The sequence below is a fragment of the Mytilus galloprovincialis genome, chromosome 2 (assembly GCF_965363235.1).
Source record: "Mytilus galloprovincialis chromosome 2, xbMytGall1.hap1.1, whole genome shotgun sequence".
In the NCBI taxonomy this organism is placed as follows: domain Eukaryota; kingdom Metazoa; phylum Mollusca; class Bivalvia; order Mytilida; family Mytilidae; genus Mytilus; species Mytilus galloprovincialis.
This window is the reverse complement of record NC_134839.1, coordinates 824,088-845,412: the sequence shown is the minus strand read 5'-3', so window position 1 is coordinate 845,412 and position 21,325 is coordinate 824,088. Positions and strand designations below refer to the sequence as shown.

General features: G+C 32.7%; 1 protein-coding gene across 1 annotated transcript; it reads right to left on the bottom strand.

Annotated features, from left to right (window-relative positions):
* Nucleotides 1–200: 200 nt before the first annotated feature.
* LOC143062637 (dipeptidyl peptidase 2-like) lies at nucleotides 201–20,612 on the bottom strand. Its single transcript, XM_076234317.1, has 12 exons — nucleotides 20,407–20,612; nucleotides 19,625–19,764; nucleotides 19,094–19,257; nucleotides 16,052–16,187; nucleotides 15,243–15,324; nucleotides 14,114–14,280; nucleotides 10,020–10,080; nucleotides 9,266–9,387; nucleotides 5,939–6,095; nucleotides 3,223–3,287; nucleotides 1,208–1,278; nucleotides 201–448 (listed from the first exon to the last, which is right to left on the bottom strand). Exons 1-12 carry the CDS (start codon nucleotides 20,585–20,587, stop codon nucleotides 349–351), a joined length of 1,446 nt encoding a protein of 481 aa, XP_076090432.1. The 5' UTR covers nucleotides 20,588–20,612; the 3' UTR covers nucleotides 201–348.
* Nucleotides 20,613–21,325: the final 713 nt, after the last annotated feature.

Genomic DNA, 21,325 nt, shown 5'->3' with positions numbered 1-21,325 from the left:
TCCTCTAAAAACTTCTTTTTTTATAAATTTATGTTTGAAGATTTATAGAAATAAAAAGGACTTTAGACTATAATCTAGGGATAAATCAAAGCACACATTTTAGTATCAACTTCACAACTTGTTTCCTGAATAAATAAAAACAGAGATTTCAATGTTTACAGTAAAATGTCGGATTTTTAAGTTATAACTTTTATTTTAAAAAAAAAATGATAACATATTGAGATCAATGATAAATGCCAAATGAAATAAAATATAACAGGTTAACTGTTCTATAATTGAGCTATATCTTCGGAGGTTTTATTAGCACCATGTGTCATCATGACTCTCATGTTTGTTTACATATATGCGTTAGATGTTCTGTCTCCACTGATTTATCCATTGTTGTATTTGTTGTTTTTGCACTACACGTGCTTGTTTAACACTTGCTGGGTCCATGGGATTGGCACTTCTGAGGTTATGAAAAATAAGTATACATAAGGATGGTTAAAATACTAAAAAATACATTTTCAAACATACCTGAACATACATGTGGAGTTTTGGTTTCCCGAGGGTATCACTAACCCAGTAGTCAGCACTACTGCGCTGACACGAATGGTTATATTTACGAATTAACTTTTTATATATATTTTTTTTTATTTTAAATACTAAGGCTTTTCTACCTCAGGAATAGATTACTTAAGATGAATTTGGCAAACATTTTGGAATTTTGGTCATCAATGCTCCTCAACTTCGTGCTTTGTTTGGCTTTTTGACTTTTTTGGATTCGAACGTCACTAATGAGTATTTTATAGACAGAACGTGGGTCTGGCGTGGATAAAAAATTAAATCCTGGTATCTATGATGAGTTTATTAGTCACTGATCAGACTTTTGTAGACAAAACACGCGTTTGGCACAAAAATAAAATTTCAATACTGGTATCTATGCTGAGCTTAATTAGTACACTGAACGTTTAAAATAAACACGTCAAAGAATAATAATACTGTAAATGACAAATTAATTGATTTTACCGTTTTGAAAGAATCTACTGAAATTTCAGATATCTAAAGCATTAGTCGAATGTTATAAAAGCTACGTTTTGTACACAATCATGTTATTCTTAATTCTAGGTGCTCGTGATTTATGATTCTTTGCCTCAAAATAAGAATCCAATATTTCATGCTTTTGGAATAACGTATTTTCAGGTCAAATATGATCAAAATAACGTACCTTAAATCTAAATGGTGAGCTCCACCTTCAATCAATATAACTTTTATTCCTGGGTTTGAGGTCGACAGCACCTGCCATACAATAGTAAAAGATCATTTGTATACCTGTATTATTAAATTATTATTATTAGTATATACATTGTAGTAGTATTATTATCAGCATTATTATATATAACAATGTCAGGAAGTCTATTGCGGTTTAACACTTTATCTGAATGTTTTGAATCACATGGGCACACTATTAATGAATGTTAACCATTACCATGTGATTTCATGTCACACAAGGCAATTGAAAACACTCGATAAGTGTTCCTATAAGTTGTCTATTCATGTGACATCAAATCAAGGTCCACTAACATGTCGACTGCACTTTGAGACACAAACAACTTGTAAAGGTCAATGAATTTGTGATGATGACTGTACACATTTGTAGTGTGTATTTTCGACTTTCTTACTTATCAACTTGTTGAGAAGTGTTTGCGTTGGGAACACACCCATGCACAGGAACACATATACACGTGTTATGTTTGAGGGGAGATCTGTAAATCAATATGCGAAAGGCCAGATCATACATATAAAAAATCGCTAGTCGATAAAAGCTATAAAATTATATAAAACGTATTGGAGCATTAAAAAAATAAAATAGTTATAAGACCTGACGGCTTTTATGTGCATTTTAAAATCACCGTGTATCATCAGTACACCGGATATAGGTACAAACCAAGCGGGGGTGATCGATTTTGACCTCACACGGTAACAAAAATCTTTGTTTTGTTCACATAAAATCAATGTGTACCTCAATCTAAACATAATTGTTGTTTAAAGAAATGATTTGGTCGTAGGTTGATGATAAGAAATGTCTCATTATTTTTCCCAAAACAAGAACGATTAATAAAAACATGTGCAAATACTTGTCCATCCGAGATAATTCTATATTCTTTTTTCGATATTTTATTCCGAAAAGAAGCATTGTGTACGGTGTTTAGCTGACCACTTAAATCCTTCTGTACGGTACATGGTAAAATTGCACACCGTACACAAAAACTAAATTTTCCTTTATTGCCCAAAAAAATTCAAGGAATGAGTAATCACAGGTAGGTTTATGATTGGTAACTATTAGTTTTGCCCTGTATTAGCTTTCTTTCAGGTAAAACATGTAAATGTCTCGACAATTGTATCGAAATTAAAAGTTGGTGTAGTCATTCACTACTATTTGCGCATTTAATAGTTAATTGTTCTTATTAGAATATAAAAGTTGTCTTATAAATAGGAAAAAATCGATGCAAAAAATATTTTTGAGCAGGAATTTCAGATGTTGAGAAATGTACACTGAATGTTGATAAAACAAAATAAAGATTTTCGTTAACGTGTCAGTTCAAATCGATCATGCAGACTTGGTTAGTACCTATATCCGCTGTAAGATGATACACGGTGAAAATGTTACACAGTATAATATTAATACCAATAATGATTTAAAATGGTATTTTCAATTATGAAGTATACTGTGTGTCCAACATGAAATAATCTGTCTCAAAACATTTACTAAATAAATTGAAGACCCAAACAATAACTGTTTGTCTAATGTATCAGTCGGTTGAGTTTCACAAATTTACACTCAATATACATGCATATGTTTTCCAAGTCTTAAAAACAACATATCCTATCTGAGTATAAGCCCTCATATGAAAGCTTACATTTTATGATAGGTTACCGGTAAAGTACATCCGAATATTTTTTTATCACTGCTCTTAATACGCTTCCGAACTCGCCAGGGGCCTCGATGGTCAAATTGTCTAAATAATCACTAGTCAGTCAACACTAAGGTTGTGAGTTCTAACCCGCACGTGCTGGTGCACTCAAATCTTTATTGACTAGGATTGTCAGTTTTCCTATCGAAGGTCGGTGGTTTTCTCCGGGCACTCCGGCTTCCTACCAATAAAAACTGGCCGGCACAAAATAACCAAAAAGCGGTGCTTCGAAGTGGCATTAAAACACATAAATCAAATCCGAACTTACCCCTCCTCCCATCCATGGATCCAAGTTGCCATTAGCAAATACTATGTTACTAGCACCTTTCAGATCTATAAAAGGAAAAACGTGTCAGAAAAATATAAATAAATACATGCAAATGCCTGGAGCATCATATTTGTTCATATTTTTTTCATTTTACGCTTTTTTTGTAATTCAATCATTCATTATTTTACCATATACTGTGGTACTACTAGGTTTTAGGGAAATGTTTGAACTGTCAAAACTAGACAAAACACCTTGTTCATTTTAAATCAAATTCATATCAGTAAAATATGTTGACCAATTCTTCAAACGCTGAAATCATGAGGGATATAATAAAAAAAAAGATGTACAATTAATTAATAACACTAAAGATTGTATTCAAAGTTCTAAGAAATTTGTTAATGTGGGTCGTTTGTAATATGACATTTAAATCAATGTGCTATATCTAATTTTTTTTCATAATGCTAAATATGTCTAACATGCCGTTTTATTGACATTAGCAACATTAGTCATCTTCAATATTGTTTTGATACAGTTGACATTTTTTACGACTGTGCGAAATCTATTGTTTCTTTAAGATGAAAGAAAAATAACTTGAGAGATTTTCTATAATTCTTTTACTTAATTTTTAATACTCCATTAAGCAAAACTTCGCATGAGATATTTTTACAGTTATTCCTGCATTTATGCTGATTTTTAAGATAGATACCAAGGAAACAAATTGTACTGAGATGACATTTGACACTAATGTTATGGGGTCATGTTTTTTTTAAATTTTACTTCAGGTTGCAGTCTTGTAATTGACTGCTCCATAGGCTTACATGCAAAACAGCCGATCTTTGAAAATAAAAATAATAAACAAGAGTGCACACACTGAAATGTCTCGCCTTCTTTACTAATCATTGATATTATGTTGATACTCCTAAATATAAAGCTTTATTATGACTGTCACATAAACTTAACATGAACCATAAAAATGAGGTCAAGGTCAGTTGAACCATATGCCAGGCAGACATGTACAGCTAACAATGCTTCCATACAACAAATATAGTTGACCTATTGCTTATAGTTTACGAAAATAGACCAAAACACAAAAACTTAACACTGTGCAATGAACCATAAAAACCAGGTCAAGGTCAAATAAAACCTGCACGACTGACATATAGATCATAAAATATTTCCCTATACCAAATATAGTTGACCTATGACATATAGTATTAGATAAAAAGACCAAAACTCAAAAATTTAACTTTGACCACTGAACCATGAAACTGAGGTCAAGGTCAGATGACATCTGCCCGCTAGACATGTACACCTTACAATGATTCCATACAACAAATATAGTAAACCTATTGCATAAAGTATGAGAAAAACAGACCAAAACACAAAAACTTAACTATAACCACTGAACCATGAAAATGAGGCCAAGGTCAGATGACATCTGCCCGCTAGACATGTACACCTTACAATCATTCCATACAACAAATATAGTAAACCTATTACATAAAGTATGAGAAAAACAGACCAAAACACAAAAACTTAACTATAACCACTGAACCATGAAAATGATGTCAAGGTCAGATGACACCTGCCAGTTGGACATGTACACCTTACTGTCCTTCCATACACCGAATATACTAGACCTTTTGCTTATAGTATCTGAGATATGGATTTGACCACCAAAACTTAACCTTGTTCACTGATCCATGAAATGAGGTCGAGGTCAAGTGAAAACTGTCTGACGGGCATGAGGACCTTGCAAGGTACGCACATACTAAATATAGTTATCCTATTACTTACAGTAAGAGAGAATTTAACATTACAAAAAATCTGAACTTTTTTTTCAAGTAGTCACTGAACTATGAAAATGAGGTCAAGGACAATGGACATGTGACTGACGGAAACTTCGTAACATGAGGCATCTATATACAAAATATGAAGCATCCAGGTCTTCCACCTTCTAAAATATATAGCTTTTAAGAAGTGAGCTAACACCGCCGCCGCCGCCGCCGCCGCCGGATCACTATCCCTATGTCGAGCTTTCTGCAACAAAAGTTGCAGGCTCGACAAAAATGCTACATAGAAAAAAATAATCATGTTCATATCATGTATGTACTAATGTGAAATTGTGATTTAATCCAAAAAAAAAGTGGGTCATGCCACGAAGAATAAAAAGTTACGTAATCCTGAAGTCAAAACATTTTTTTCTACTTTTTGTTTGCTGTTTTTACTAGGCCGCACCACTTCCAGTAAACATGATATCTTTCCACTTTCCTGGATTGATATCCCCCAAAAGATGCAATATTTTTAAAAGTCTATATATATGTTTCAATTCAGCATAAACCTATAATCAAACAGAAAAAAATGAGTTCAGAAAAAAATTCAGAATAAAATGCACTATTTTCCCTCAATGTTTTGAAATGCACCTGAAACTGGAGTTGTAATACAAGACTGGTACCTTCAGAGTTAAAATACTTTGTGTTCACAATTCGTATTTGTAATATCCTATTTATTATATAATCTAAGAGAAAATAATTAAAACTCATAACAGGGGAAGTCAATAATCCTATATGTCATGTAGCTTTTGATCAGAAAATGTAATTTCATAGGCAAAATAAATCCCACTTGCAAGGTATGACCAAGTTTAAAATTTGACACAACTTATGACATCATATCATGTCAGTTTGTCACAGTGGTACAACTACCTATCTATAGCTACCTAAATTTATCAGCTGTACTTTCCCCCATGAATCTCTAGGTACCACGCCCCAACGTTTAAAACAATATTTTTGTCTTATTTCGTCTGTGAACGGAAGAACTGGAAACATATCTGTTGTACCATCTGTTCCTTGTGGAAGTCTAACCTCGGTACAAGCCTTTAAAAAAACACAACATGTAGTGTAAATATAAAAAAAAATATGTGGCATGATTGCCAATGAGACACTCCACAAGAGAGCAAAAGGACACAGAAATTAACAGCTATATATCACCGTACGGCCTTCAACAATGAACAAAGCCCCTCTAAGCATATAAAGTATATCGTTGTATGTAAAAATATGTTCTTTGTGGAAGTCTAACAGCATGTAGTGTAAGCATATATAGTATATCATTACATCTTGTTCTGACAAGACTGTTTTCACAAATTAAGATACGAGTCATCCAGGATGAGACCTCCCTAGGTAAGGAATACAACGTTTTATCCTGTTAAACTGTGAAATAGATTTCTATGTCTTGTGTTAATGCAGTGGATTAATTCCTACCATACCTTTTACCATCAAATTGAGTAAAACAATTATAAGCTAAACTTTATAGTTTATGTATCTATTTTCTTGGTCTTCATCTCAACCCAATTTTATTGTACCAGATCGCATTGTGTGTATTGCATCGCTATTATTCACCAAATACATTTAATAATAAATGTATTTTGAAGACGCGAATGCAGGATTTAAGGGAACCATAGCATTTTCCAAACGGAGGACAGTACAAACAATTCTGACATGTTTTATGTAAAACCTTACTGTACAAATTTTTATAATCAATTTAGTTTTAACTTTATGGCATCGTGTATTTTGTAAAGGAAGCAAGATGTTATGTATAATATTTGTTACACTGATGGTGTTATTTCTAGGGATTAGATTTTAGAATTGTTTGTTCATATGATTGTTATTTAAAAAGTTTATAAAAAGTACCAGGATTATAATTTAGTACGCCAGACGCGCGTTTCGTCTGCATAAGACTCATCAGTGTCGCTCATATCAAAATATTTATAAAGCCAAACAAGTACAAAGTTGAAGAGCATCAATCCAAAATTCCAAAAAATTAAAGTCACTTCAAAGCCACACATTTGAAGATGAAAGTATTTTTTTATGTTTAAGCAATTAGTTACGATTTTCATGACATAAATCATCAAATATAACAATATACAATTACCTATGTGACCAGTCATATTTTGTTTCATAAAAAGAATGGCCAACGTAGATACAAGTATCTTGTCTTAGGGAGAGATAAATCCTATTTTTTAAAGGAACACTCTGATTCAAACAACAAATTCTCTGAAACTGATATTATCAAGATGATTGATTTCTTGATTGACAACATATTTGTTACGTTCGGAGGACGTGTTTTTCAACAGACTGTCGGCATTCCAATCGGAACATACTGTGTCCCTCTACTTGTCGACTTTTTTCTTTATTATTATGAGGCTGACTTCATGCAGGATCTTCTTAGGAAGAAAGATAAGAAGTTAGCAATATCCTTTAAATCTACTTTCCGCTATATAGATGATGTTCTTTCACTAAATAATTTAAAATTTGGTGACTATGTGGAATGCATCTATCCCATCGAGCTAGAGATAAAGGATACAACAGATACAGTTACGTCGGCCTAATATCTTGACTTACATCTAGAAATTGACAATGAGGGTCGGTTGAAAACAAAACGTTACGACAAAAGAGATGATTTCAGCTTTCCAATTGTGAACTTTCCATTTCTAAGTAGCAACATTCCAGCAGCACCTGCATACTAGGTATATATCTCCCAATTGATACGATATTCCCGTGCTTGCATTTCTTATGATGATTTTCTTGATAGAGGGTTGCTGCTCACAAGGTAGCTATTAAACCTAGAGTTCCAAATGGTGAAGTTGAAATCATCCCTTCGTAAATTTTACGAACGCCATCACGAGTTGGTTGACCGTTATGGAATAACCGTTTCACAAATGATATCGGATATGTTCCTTTCGTCGTAACTACAATCCCCTTCCCTTTCATGAATGTGACCTACCGAATTAAGACTATTTACCGGATTTGTTGTCACATAAGCAAACGATGGGTGCCACATGTGGAGCAGGACCTGCTTACCCTTCCGGAGCACCTGAGATCACCTCTAGTTTTTTGGTGAGGTTCGTGTTGTTTATTCTTTAGTTTTCTATGTTGTGTCATGTGTGCTGTTGTTTGTTTGTCTTTTTCATTTTTAGCCATGACGGTGTTAGATTTATGAGTTTGACTGTCCCTTTGGTATCTTTTGTCCCTCTTTTGAAGCGTCGTTTGTAGTTGTATTAATCATTTGTGTCAATAAGGGAATTTCGAATTGATAGCGATCTCTGATAAATTGTTTGCAAACCATTTTTTTGAGAATTTGACTGATGTAGAACTTGTTCCATCAACAGGACACGTCACACAAACTCTTATGTCCACTTCATAATATCATATACACACACAATATACACAACTCGTTTATGTTTATCGCATCATAGAGCAGTATCATATTGCAAAGGTAACTTTAACTTTAAAAATGACACTTGATGAATAACATAATTTGACAATTTGACGTCACGGCTTTGTGGTGTTTTTATTGTGGTTGATGTGTAGCTCAAATCCCACTTTGTACACATGAATGAATTATACGTTTTGTTATGATCAAAAGTGAAAAGAAGTTGTTGGCTTTCTTCAACTTTCTACTGTAATAATGAGTTTTTTTAAAGTACTTTTATTTCATTTCTCAATAATGTTCGGTCGACTTATATGACAGGTAAACTATATCATAAAATTGAGAATAGAAATGGGGAATGTGCCAAAGAGACAACAACCCGACCATAGAGCAGACAACAGCAGAAGGTCACCAACAGGTTTTCAATGCAACGAGAATTTTTCGCACCCGGAGGCGTCCTTCAGCTGGCCCTTAAACAAATATATACTAGTTCAGTGATAATGAACGCCATACTAAATTCCAAATTGTACACAAGAAACTAAAAGTTAAAATAATATAAGACTAACAAAGGCCAGAGGCTTCTGACTTGGGACAGGCGCAAAAAAGCGGTGGGGTTAAACATGTTTGTGAGATCTCAATATCATGTATATATATGAAAATAAACTCAGCATAGATACCATTCATGATTGAAATTTTGTATTTGCGCCAGACGCGTATTTCGTCTACAAAAGACTCATCAGTGACGCTCGTATCAAAAGTTTAAACGGCCAAATTAAGCACGAAATTGAAGAACATTGAGGATCATGCGTAAGAAAAACGTAACATGTTATACACATACTTGATAATCCCACGCCGCCCCAGCATCTCCAGTGCCACACCCAGTCGGATCAGCACATTCTATATACTCCGAAAATATATCGAAACATTTCAGAGACCCGTTTGTACCATTGTAAAACAAACCTGTAATATATTGAGTAGTAACAATTTATAACCCGTTTTCCAAATTCCCCCAAATTCATTTAGTTGATCTGGACAAAAACTTATTTATTATTTCAGTGATTTTGTAAAACTGCTAGTTGAATTCAAGGTTTTTACTAATTCACTAATAAAATTAGAGATTTTACATAACTCTTTAAATTTCAATTATCTTACAAATCCTTAATTTACAAATGCACTGTGATAAACAATCTATCTGTCATCAACCAGATAATGCAATCTATTGTTTGGTCGATTAAATATCGATCAAAGTTGTATGTATGATATTTAATGTTCTGTATGTCAATACAGTTCAATATAAACGTATTATAAAAGCAATTATGTTAGAATTTCTTAAGGTTCCTGATCATTTGATTTGCTGTATTAATTCAACATAAAAAATGCTAGCTTTTGGATTGCAGTATGTTTTATATTGTAGTATTAATCTCATTTTATATTTTTGTAATATTGTAGTTAAGTATTTCTGTTGTTCCGTAGTTTTCCCTGATCGTTGATGTGTTTTTTTCGGTTTCATTTGTTATATTGTTTTGTTTTTGCTTCATATAGTTATGACTATTGAACACCAGTATACTACTGTTGCCTTTATGTCTTCATACCTGCAGCCTTGGAAAGTCCTACAACGGAATCCTCTTCTTCCATCAAATAACTACATGCCTCCTACAAAATGAGAAAAGTTATTATCACAAGAAATCAATATTTTAAAATTACCAGCATTGATTACAAAAGAAAATATAGAATATTGCCCTTCAAGCCAGTTTACCTGTTTGCAAGTAAATCTTTTTATATAATCGAACATATAAATTGAGATTAAAACTATTAAAGATGAAAACTTAAATTTGAATGATTACGGCTATTCTATTTACACCCAAATAGTTTGTGTATTTAACAGCGAGATCTTTTGATCAACCATTTTCTACTTAAGAAAACGCATGTTCCAAGTAAGGAATATGACAATTCTTGTTCATACGTTTGAGCTATTGATTTTGCCATTTGATTAGGAACTTTCCGTTTTGAATTTCATCGGAGTTCAGTATGTTTGTGATATTACTTTTAAACCTCTGGTAGTATTTCAGAAAAATATGTTTATAGAAATTAAAGTTTATTTAAATATTTATATGTATAACAAGTAAATTATCCCGTAGCTGTAGATATATCATTCAAATGGAACCATCTCACCGCCTTCTGTCCTACTGTCCATTTTGAACCACAGCCAGTATATAGATTGTGTCACGATCACATTTATCATATCAAAATTTAGCACAGGGAGCTCACACACGTTTAAGACAGTATCAACTATTTGTTACATATTTGATTTATTTCCTCAAGGAAACTCATTTTTGGAACTCTGTAACTTTTGTCATTCAATGATAGAGGATACAGTAATTGCATAACCTGTTACTCTATCTCTTAGTCTTGAAAACATTCTACTTTAGTTGTTCGAACCTATGACAATTGACGAAAGTCTTACAGTTTTAGAAATTTCAAATATTGACACTTAAGGCATTTAATCAGGCTATGGATTCGTAGGAGGTCGTAGCATATCATACTACATTTGTATTTAAAAGAAATATATAAAGAGGTAGCTATACAACAATATTTTCAACTTTAAATATATCAACAAAAGATTGGATGTTTTTTAAAATTACCACGATTAATGAGACGACATAAATCCAGTGAAAATGTGTAAATTGTTTAAATATCAAAACTTCTTATCACTATTAATTGGTTATTTTTCAATTGTTAGACAATCTAACTTTAAGTGGCATTATTTGCAGTAATAAAATTAACGGTACATATTTTCTTGCACTAGATGCGCATTTCGACAATACATATCTCTTCAGTGATGCTCGTGGCCAAAATATTTGAAATCCAAAGCTTATATATAAGATGAAGAGCTATAACCCAAAAGGTCCAAAAAGTATAGCCAAATCCGTGAAAGGAATCAGAGCTTTGCATGAGGGAGATACATTCCTTAATTTATAATAATTTCTATCATTTTGTAACAGTAAGTCATCATCTGACTAAAATCGACCAGCATAACTGAATTTGTAATATATTACCTCAGAAAGTTTCTCTAAACTTATCAAAAATTCTTATTAGGACAGGGTTATCTATACTGACCACTGCTATTGTAACCACCGAATTCAAAGACATAATCATGTTTTCGTGTTTATCACCAAAAATAGTTGCAGTCCAGTTGTACATGTATTATTATTCAATATAATGTGCTTTGACAAATTAAATGTAACAACTTAACAAACTTAAAGCTCTGATAAGTTTAATATTTTCAATGTATCACATCAGATACTTGAAATCACGACTAAGAAATATCTAGAGTAGTTCTACTTGTGATTGATGTACAATAGTCATTCATATCTCTTTATAGAATAGTGATTTTAAAACACCAAATATACCACGCTTATATAAATTATGTATGTCAGATGCGTGTTCAGTCTATTACAAGCAAATATAGGAAGTAACACTGACTTTGTCGACGCACCCTGTCTCACTTCTTATGGAGTTCATGTGATTCCCTTATTTTTTTTATATTTCTAACCCGATTAGTACCTTCTTTGAGATTTGAAATGTTTGGCTTTAAGCGTTCCTGATGAAGGTAAAATCCAAAAAAGCGCTTCGGACACATGGAATTATTATACGTGTTGTTTTCAATTTTTGAACACCAGAAAAACTACTGCTTTCATTAGTTTAGTCCCACTAAATTCAAAACAGTTAGAAACAAAACCAAGTACGTAGTCAAAAAGCTTTTAAAACCAAAAATTATAAAACAAAGATGTGACAAACCGTGACAACGGTCATCTGTACCTACTGGTAAAAAATTGTGGTGTAAATAATTTTATAAACAGTTAATCTACAGGAATGTCTTTTAAACCAAAATTATATGATTTATTTCATATTGTCTGCTCTACTCGACCATTGGTGAAATTATTTCGAAAAAAAATGCTTCGATGAGCGCAGCCTGATACGACCACAGAGGTTGAATCCTGAACAGTATAGGTTTCTGACACAACACAAATGTCAGGATCTGACAAATCTATTGCGCAATACGGTGCAAATAAAGATTTCTTCTTGAAACTTTTCAAACATTTTGAAAAAAATGAACCCCTTAAAATATTGGATCCCCACTCCCAAGACTTTTTGAATCCATCCTTGTACCAATTATCCCAACACTCAATCCCAGCCTTTCCTTTGTAGTTTGAAGCTTTGCAGTACAAATCAGAGTGATCCACACACTTAAACACAAGTTATTGTCTGGAAACTAAAATAATGCTTGTTTTTGGCCCTTTTTTTACCCCAATTCCTGCATGTAAGGGGCAATAACCCCCAAACTTAATCCTAGCCTTCCTTTTGTGGTATAGAACTTTATGGTACAATGTCAGAGAGATCCATACACGTACACACAAATTATTGTCCAGAAACTTACAAAAATGCTTGTTTTTAGCCCTGTGTTGGCTCTTAATTATTAAACTGTTGGCACCATAAACCCAAAATCAATCCAAACCTTCTACTTGAAGTATTAAACATTGTGGTACAAATTAAGAGCAATTGAAATACTTATATACAAGTTATCATCCTGAAGGTAAAAAAATGCTTGTTTTGGACCCCTTTTGGGCACCTTTTCCCTAAACTGTTGGAACCAGTATCCCCAAAATCAATTCTAACCTTCCTTTTGTGGTATTGAACCTTCTTAACAAATTTTGAAGAGATCCATTGACGTAAACTAAAGTTATTGTCTTGAAACCAAGTGTGTCTTCGGACGACGACAACGACGACGCAGACAACGACGACATCATATCATTATACGATCCCCAATTTTTTTTTTGCAGTCGTACAAAAATAGCCCAACAGAGAGGGACTTCCTGTATGTCATTACATTCATTTTCGCAATGCTCTTTATTTTCAAAACATTAATCAATTACCATAATAGTAGTATGTCGGTGTTTAAGAGTCATAAATCGATTGAGAGATAACAAATCCAGGTTACAAACTAAAATCGAGGGAAACACATCAACTATAAGAGGAAAGCAAAGAAACAACAGGAACACAACACTGAAGTGCAACAAAAACAAACGCCAACATACATGGGAACAAGGTATGTGTATAACTGCCATGTTTCTGACTTAGTACAGGACATTTTAAGAAAACATGAGGGGTTGCACCTAGTTATGGATTGCCACACCTCTCGCTTTATAACAATGTTACAAACATATCGCTAAAAATACAACACTATGTGACAGAAATACAGTACAAACACACAAGAACATTCATCACAGAGAAACGCAAAAACAAATGATATATTAGTCGACACAACATGCAAAGATGCATCTTTTCTAAAATAAAATAAGATACATGAGGTAATCTATTAAGTAATTTTCTTGATCTAATAACACTTAATGTATTTGAATCAAATAATGCCGTTTCATTCTTTAAGTTCTGCCATTAAAACTTGTGCTGTCTGATTTTGTTTTTATGTGTCCCCTAAACTCTACTAATATAGCTTTAATATTATAAAAAATATTGATTCAGCGAAACATTTTCAAACGAACTAACAATTTTGAAGAAACAAAACTATTTACAAAAAATGAATTCTAGCAGTTTCAGATTTTCATGCCATCAGAATTTAGACTTTATTCTCAAGATCCGATTTAGGCTTATATAATGGAATCATTACCTTAACTGGATATGCAGGTAGATTTGCTAAGAAGTCTGTTGGATAAGGATAGTCCATCATTGACAATGACCCAAAAGCATTACGTATCCATAGTAACAAATGGCGATATTGCACTAAATCTGTCAGTTTATTACACAGATGGAACTTGGAAGATATTGTACTGAAATCTACAAAAAAAATATACAATGTATGGTTTATACTGTGTTTGATTAATAATTATGTGTTAAAAAATATGACGGCTAAAATTATAATATATAATACAATCATTTGTCAGCTATGTTACACTACAAAACTCACAGAACACATATAAATTCATAGTTTTTGCGCCTTTATATTTAGTTAGAAGATCGATGTTTTATATTAAATTTGTTTAATAAATGCTATAGAACAGGACATATTCATAGATGTAATTAAACACATACCAGTATTTAACCTCACAAGCCGAACACATAACAACAATGCCATGACAATAAAACACGAAAAACGACTAAGAGACGAACAACAGCATACAACACTAAAGACTATGCAACACAACACAAGCCCCTCCTCCCCAAAAAAATATTTACCGGAAGTGATCTCGTGTGCTCAGGATGAGTAAGTTGATCCAGGTCCATATACATGGCGCTCGTTTTAGCGGATAGTGATCAAACATTTTATTGAAATCAAGAATGACCTACACTGCATGTTTCCTCACTAAGTTATTCATTAGATCTAAATTTTAGAAACTCAAAAATAATCTACCATGCATGTTCCCTTAACATAGTTATTGGTTATTTTTGCCATGGGGTTGTCAGTTTGTTTTCAACTTATGAGATTGAATTTCTTTGTGGTATCTTTTGCCTTTGTTTTGAATCTACATATGATAAATACAAGAACGACCTACACTTTATGTTCCCTAATAAAATTACTGAATCTTCATCTTATACATTAAACTTATGGAATAGTAAGCTAATGTCAGGGAAACTTTTAAAATGACTAGTATTGACCTCTCATGTAATCAGTTTTGTAAATACAAAATGTAAAGGCAATAATAGTATACCGCTGTTCAGTAGTCAGAAAAGAATTTTCATTGAGCAGTTGTGAAAGCATTGTGAAGACAACACACCATATTTTAATTGTGAAGACGTACCTCCTTTTGCAGCTGTTTCATTAATTATACTGAATGCATCTCTTACTTTTCCTTCACATTTGGAAGATGCATCGTTGAAGTCCTAAAATATGAATCAATGTATTATCATGATTTAGTTGTGATTTCCAAGATTTAAACTACATCAAAAACACTTAATCCAAATATTTGAAAGCGTAAGTATAATATGTTTATCTGAGATAACGTTTACCTTGGTCCATGCCCTTTATAATCAGGTAAAATTAGACTATTTATATAAAGGAAAGTGAGGAACAGGGGTAAGTATTAAGGCCCTTAAGTAATAACTAATGATAATCAGCAATGTATATCAAAAATATACATATACAGTTTCAGTTTATTTTAGATTTATGAGTTTGACTGTCCCTTTGGTATCTTTCGTCCCTCTTTTACCATATAGCTTTCGGTTGAAGACAGCACACAATACTGACAATAGCCGTTTAATGGTGACATTTATCGTTCGCGTACAATTTGGGAAGAGACTGAATAATTTTCATAACCATCATAAATCTTATGGATAGCTAGAAACATGCTGTTATGTAAATTTTGTTTTATTAATTCGCTGCGACAAGAAATGTAAAGGAAAGTATTACACAGTTAATCATCAATAGAAACAACATGTCGCGCGTGTGTGTTCATAAGTGTGGTAGATATGTTGAAACCCGTTCTTCCGCTTGAATGTCCCATTGAAAAAAACTAGGGTTTGACGGTTATGAATATGAAGATGTGTACCCTAAAGATATTTTTAAGGATGACTAAATTAAAAAGACAGATTATTAGGAAAAAATACACACCTTTGTTACAGTTTTCCAAAAGAATGTCTTTGGAAAATTTGGATCTAGAAGATAAATAGGGGCACTCGAAGCTATACTGCCTGCTATAATACCAGGATATTTATACCTCATATATGCACTCAGCATCCCTCCATAACTGTAATAAGAGAAAAAAAGAATTATCAATATCTAGAGAGCACGGTGTACGACAATTTCATACTTTACCATGTCACCGTTATGAATTTAACAGTCACTATATATAAAAGACACCTGAATCTTCGTAATATTGTAAAAACCTATTAGCTGTCCACATTAAAACACCTGCTTCAGCGACTGATATAGGACATCTCGTGATACTATTTAATGTGTATGTAACTTCAATATAATGGAATCTGATAGTCTAAGGTACTTATAGGACTAATTATTCTTGGATTTCAAGTCAAATGTATTGAAACTATCGTACACGCCTACTGAATGGCCTATCTTAGACGTAACGTCTTGCATTTTAACATGTATATCTTATTTATAGATACATGACGAAGAAAGTCTTGAAATAACCCTTCCTTGACATAAATTCATAACCCATTAAGAACATAACATTCACATTGTAACCGCCGCAGTCTGTAGCCAACAACCAGTGGATAACAACCGTTGCTTTAAATATTTTAATATAACGACAATAAAAAAGGAAAAAGGAAGGAGAAATCTTCAAACAGTTCCATAATGGAAGGAATACGCACAATCTCAATTAGACTAAGGGTTTCAATATTTCTGTGAATTATCAAAGACATAGTTCTTAACAAAAAGGTAAAATTTTGAAAAAGGTAGATGGGACCTCAATATACTGGTATTTCCTCATTTATGGTGCCATTATCGGGTTTTGCAAACACTGTGTGTTTCATTGCCGTTTGTTTTTTCTTGCACTTCAGTGTTTCTATTGTTTCGTTGTTTTCCTCATATATGATGCGTTTCCCCTGGTTTTAGTTTGTAAGTCAGATTTGTTTTCTCTCAATCGTTTTATGACTTTTGAACAGTGGTATACTACTGTTGCCTTTATTGTTATTGCCACAAGTATGATGATCTGAATGTGTCATGTTTGAGATATTTGTCATACCTGGTGTTGAGGGGAAACCTGCCAGACGATTAAAATACACACACAATGATGATATATATTGTCCAGCCCGTGCCTTGTAAACAGCAGACTACACAAAATTAGGTATTACCCAAAAGACTTGTTTGTTGTAAAATAATGCTTTTGTATGCATATTGAATAAAATACACTAACATGCATTGGCATGTACCTCTCATTTCCTTTTTTAATACATGTATAGTTTTTTGTTATCTCTTTTGAGATGTAATGGATATTAGTATTAGTAAACAGCTTTGTTAAGGCTTAATTTGCCATTAGACAAAATTATACTCAGAATAAATGTGTGCATTTGCAACTATATCTGAATGTTTAATATTTGTTTATGAATACTGAACAAGTGGTCACCAACCATAATTAGAATAAAAAACAATGGATAAAAAGGCAGTTAGTTTATTAACTTTTCAACATGTACATGTTCAATGATTAATGATTATAATGGTTTAACAATATGAACTATAACCATGATCCCAATTATCATTTTTTGGATCTTGATGTATGGTTTCAGTCTTATCAATATCAACTTCATCAAATTCTATGTTATCATGTTTTATCATGTCTCCAAGTCCTTCATCAGTAGGTTCATTTTGTGACACAGGGCAAGCAATGTAAACTTTATGAATGGTTATATCTTTACTTTTCAATTTAGATTCTTTTGCAGCTTCTGTAAACATACTGTCCATATCTTCTGGTGTTTGCTTAATTTCTCTGCTATCATTGTTAGGTTCTAGATAATGCCCTTTCCCTACTTCAGGCAACAACCAGTTATGATTGGTTGCTGCATGGCTGAAACTTTCGTCAAATGTTAAGTTGGCTCCTGTAGAAATCATGTTATGATCTTGAGTATATACATTTTCTTCGTTAATGTCGATTGCCTCTTTTTCAATTGCCTTTAATGGATTTATTTCTTCAGTATAAAGGCTTTGTTTGTCTAAAAAGATGAATTTTGATTGGTCTTCCACAACCTCTCTGAATTTAGGTCTTTCTACATTCCTTTCATATTCCATAAAATCATTATTATCTTCTTCTTTTTGAAGTTCATCATTTTTAGTTTCCTTACCAAGAAGCTTATCAGAAATGTTGACCATCTCTTGTAAAGTATCCTCACTCAACCTTTTACGGTTTTTACTTAAAGTACTGTAGGATACAGTCAAACCTAAATAAGATAGAATTATAAAACCTCTTTTCTTGAGGTTATACTTTTTGTAAAGATACATTCATGGGATTTGTTGAAGAAAGTTGATTGATTGGCATTTTGCGTGAAGAATTATAGCCACAGCTATTGACTTTCTAACATCATTCAATTTGTCATTATCCTCTTTACGGTTTGAAGCTGCTTTTAAAACTGACCACAAAACAGGTACTTCTTTTTTTAGTTCATCGGCTAATTTTTCAACATCCTTTTGATGGATAATGACAAAGTTCTAAAATCTAGAAAAATTAGGGGAAAAAACTCGTCGAACAATTCTATACTAGCAGGTGCACAATTTCAATATACCTGCAGTCTTCCATTAAGAAAATTCTGGGTTCAAATTGTTGAAAAAGGTTGATTACATAAAATAAATACCCACCTTTTCCTGCTCGACATCAATATAAATAAGACGTTTTTGTAACCTCATGCAACCCGGCAAAACTAAGTAAATATCATTTGATTCACACAGAATCCGAGTCACTGACAACAGGACGAATGAATAACTTTTACACTGTAAGTCAGTCCAACAGCAGATAATATACTTTATTTTACTCAACCTATTAGCAATGTACAAACTATTAACCTGCAAATACCTATACATGTCAGAGTGTTAGTCACTTTGAGTTAATTTGGTTGTCGTTTCCGGATTTTGATGGTTTTATTTTCTTTGTACGAAAACGTTTGGCATAGTAAAGATTTGTATCGGAATTATGAACTGACTTACCTGCCACCAAACGCTATAACCGGACATCCTGTGGCATTCAATGATTTCTTCAGCGATGTTAATAATACAGCATAGTCAGCCAAAGCTTGTTCTATAGTTAATAAGCCTACGTTTTTGGAATTAAAATTGTCACTCGGAAATGGCATGGACTTCCCATAAAATCTCTGTAAATAATGATACGGATAAAGATTAAAAAGAGGTGCAAGTTATGTGGAAGTAGGACAGCAACACAAAGATACAAATAACGTAACATTACCTGGTAAAAACAAGTTATTCAAAATTGACAAATGTCTCTATCGTGGTTAGAGCAATAAACTGTCACATGACCTAGAGGTACATGTGAAAATAAATACACAACCGCTATTTCCTACAAAAGTGTGACCCAATAAAAACCAAATGATTTTAATAGTAATAAGGGAATGTGTTGGGGTATAATTTACAATGCTATAAAATAAGTTTATACATATTTGTCCTCCCTCCTTTACATCTATAATATGTGTAATATTAGCCAAACTATAAACCTGAACTTACATGTTCTGCAAATACAACAAGTGCACCAAATTCTGGTGCTATATCAAATACAAATCCAGTATTCGCCCAGAATTCATCAATTGGTCCTTCATTTCCTGTATAAAAAAATATTGGACCAGAGCCTCTCTTCCACCATTTATCTACGAAAGCAAAGAAATGGTTCATCAAACGGAATTGATAAATATTACCATGTTTTAATAACAGTTTTTACCACAAAACCGTATCTGACTACAGACTAACCTGTGTATCTAACAGAATTTTAAGACATGGCTTGACCTAGATATATATGACTCATATATTATGTTATTTCAAAAATTTAAATTTTCCGGGGTTTTGATGTGCATTGCCTTTTACACGTCTGATGACACAGGATGACATAATAAACAAACAAGTCCGAGTGTCACTTGATAGACTCTTGATGCGGAAATAAATAAAATAACCTGAGAGGAGCTTCTCAGACGTCTTTCTCATTATCCTTCTGAAGGAAGGATAAAAAGGAATAGCAAAATCCAGTTATTTATTTTTCTACTACTTTGAAACTTAGTTGGGTTCAAACGTTATTTCTTGAGGTCCAGGCATGCCCTTTTTATATCCCCAGTGCACAGCATTTCCTGTACTCAAGCGTAGAATTTGTGGTAAAAATACGAACATGCCGAAAGCTACGAAACGTAAAAATACAAAACTGTAATCTATATTATTTTAATCAGTACCATGAAGTAAATAAATAAACTATGAATACTGTCAAACTGAAAGCGAAAGTAGGATAACTTCAATGTACATACCTTGAGTAAGAACCCTCTGTTTAAATGTTTGTTGACCAAATGAAAGGAAATTAAAATGATCTACAAATTGATCAAAGTATGACTCCTTGTATGGTTGTACATTATAACCATGTCCTTGAACAATGGTTTGCACTGATGAAAAAACTATAGCTAAAACGACAAGCTGTATGGGCGCTGCCATTTTCTATTATTGATGTCATGTGATATTTCATCACATGGCTAGTAACATGAGCGTCATCACGATGAGATCACATGGGATTTAACACGGGGTTTATCTTGTACCAAAATATAACCTTTATTAAAACCATATCGCGACTAAAAATTTAAGAAAAAAAAAAGATTTTTTTTTAACAAGAACACTTTTGTAAAAGTAAATTAATCATTAAAAAAAATGTGAATGTGTCGTGGGTATTTTGTATTTATAAGACAAAACAATATAAATATAACAACTGAAGACAGGCGCTAAAGTATATATATCCCCGAGGAACCAGTAATGACGCACCTAACGTTGTGTTTGTCTCTGCATTTAATCTACCATTTAAAAGAAAAAGAAACACGGAATAGAATGAAAGATTGATCACTTGTTAATGTATTTCAATCATTAAACAGTTGATTTTTGAAACAGTAAAAGCAATAAAAATCATGTTTGCTAACATTACAAACGGACTGTCAACTTATGATGGGTACCAGTAATGACGCACTATAAACAAACCAGTAAAAACCACTTGCAGTGTACCTGATGTTCGAAAAATTGCTTCAATCCGGATAATTTAAAGTTAACACTATTCAACAAATTTAATTTTAATAACAAATTTTGACATTTACAGTCACTTTTATGATCATGTTGATAGCAACACAATTTTTTTCATTAATTTAATTGTAACCTATATTTTATTTCAAATTTTATATAAAATTGTTC

Coding starts and splice junctions, on each gene's coding strand:
- LOC143062637 (XM_076234317.1), bottom strand. CDS start 20,587: ATGGCAGCGCCCATACAGCTTGTCGTTTTAGCTATAGTTTTTTCATCA. Junction 19,765..20,406: donor ACAGAGGGTTCTTACTCAAG/GTATGTACATTG, acceptor TTGCTTTCGTAG/ATAAATGGTGGAAGAGAGGC. Junction 1,279..3,222: donor ATCCATGGATGGGAGGAGGG/GTAAGTTCGGAT, acceptor ATTGTATGGCAG/GTGCTGTCGACCTCAAACCC.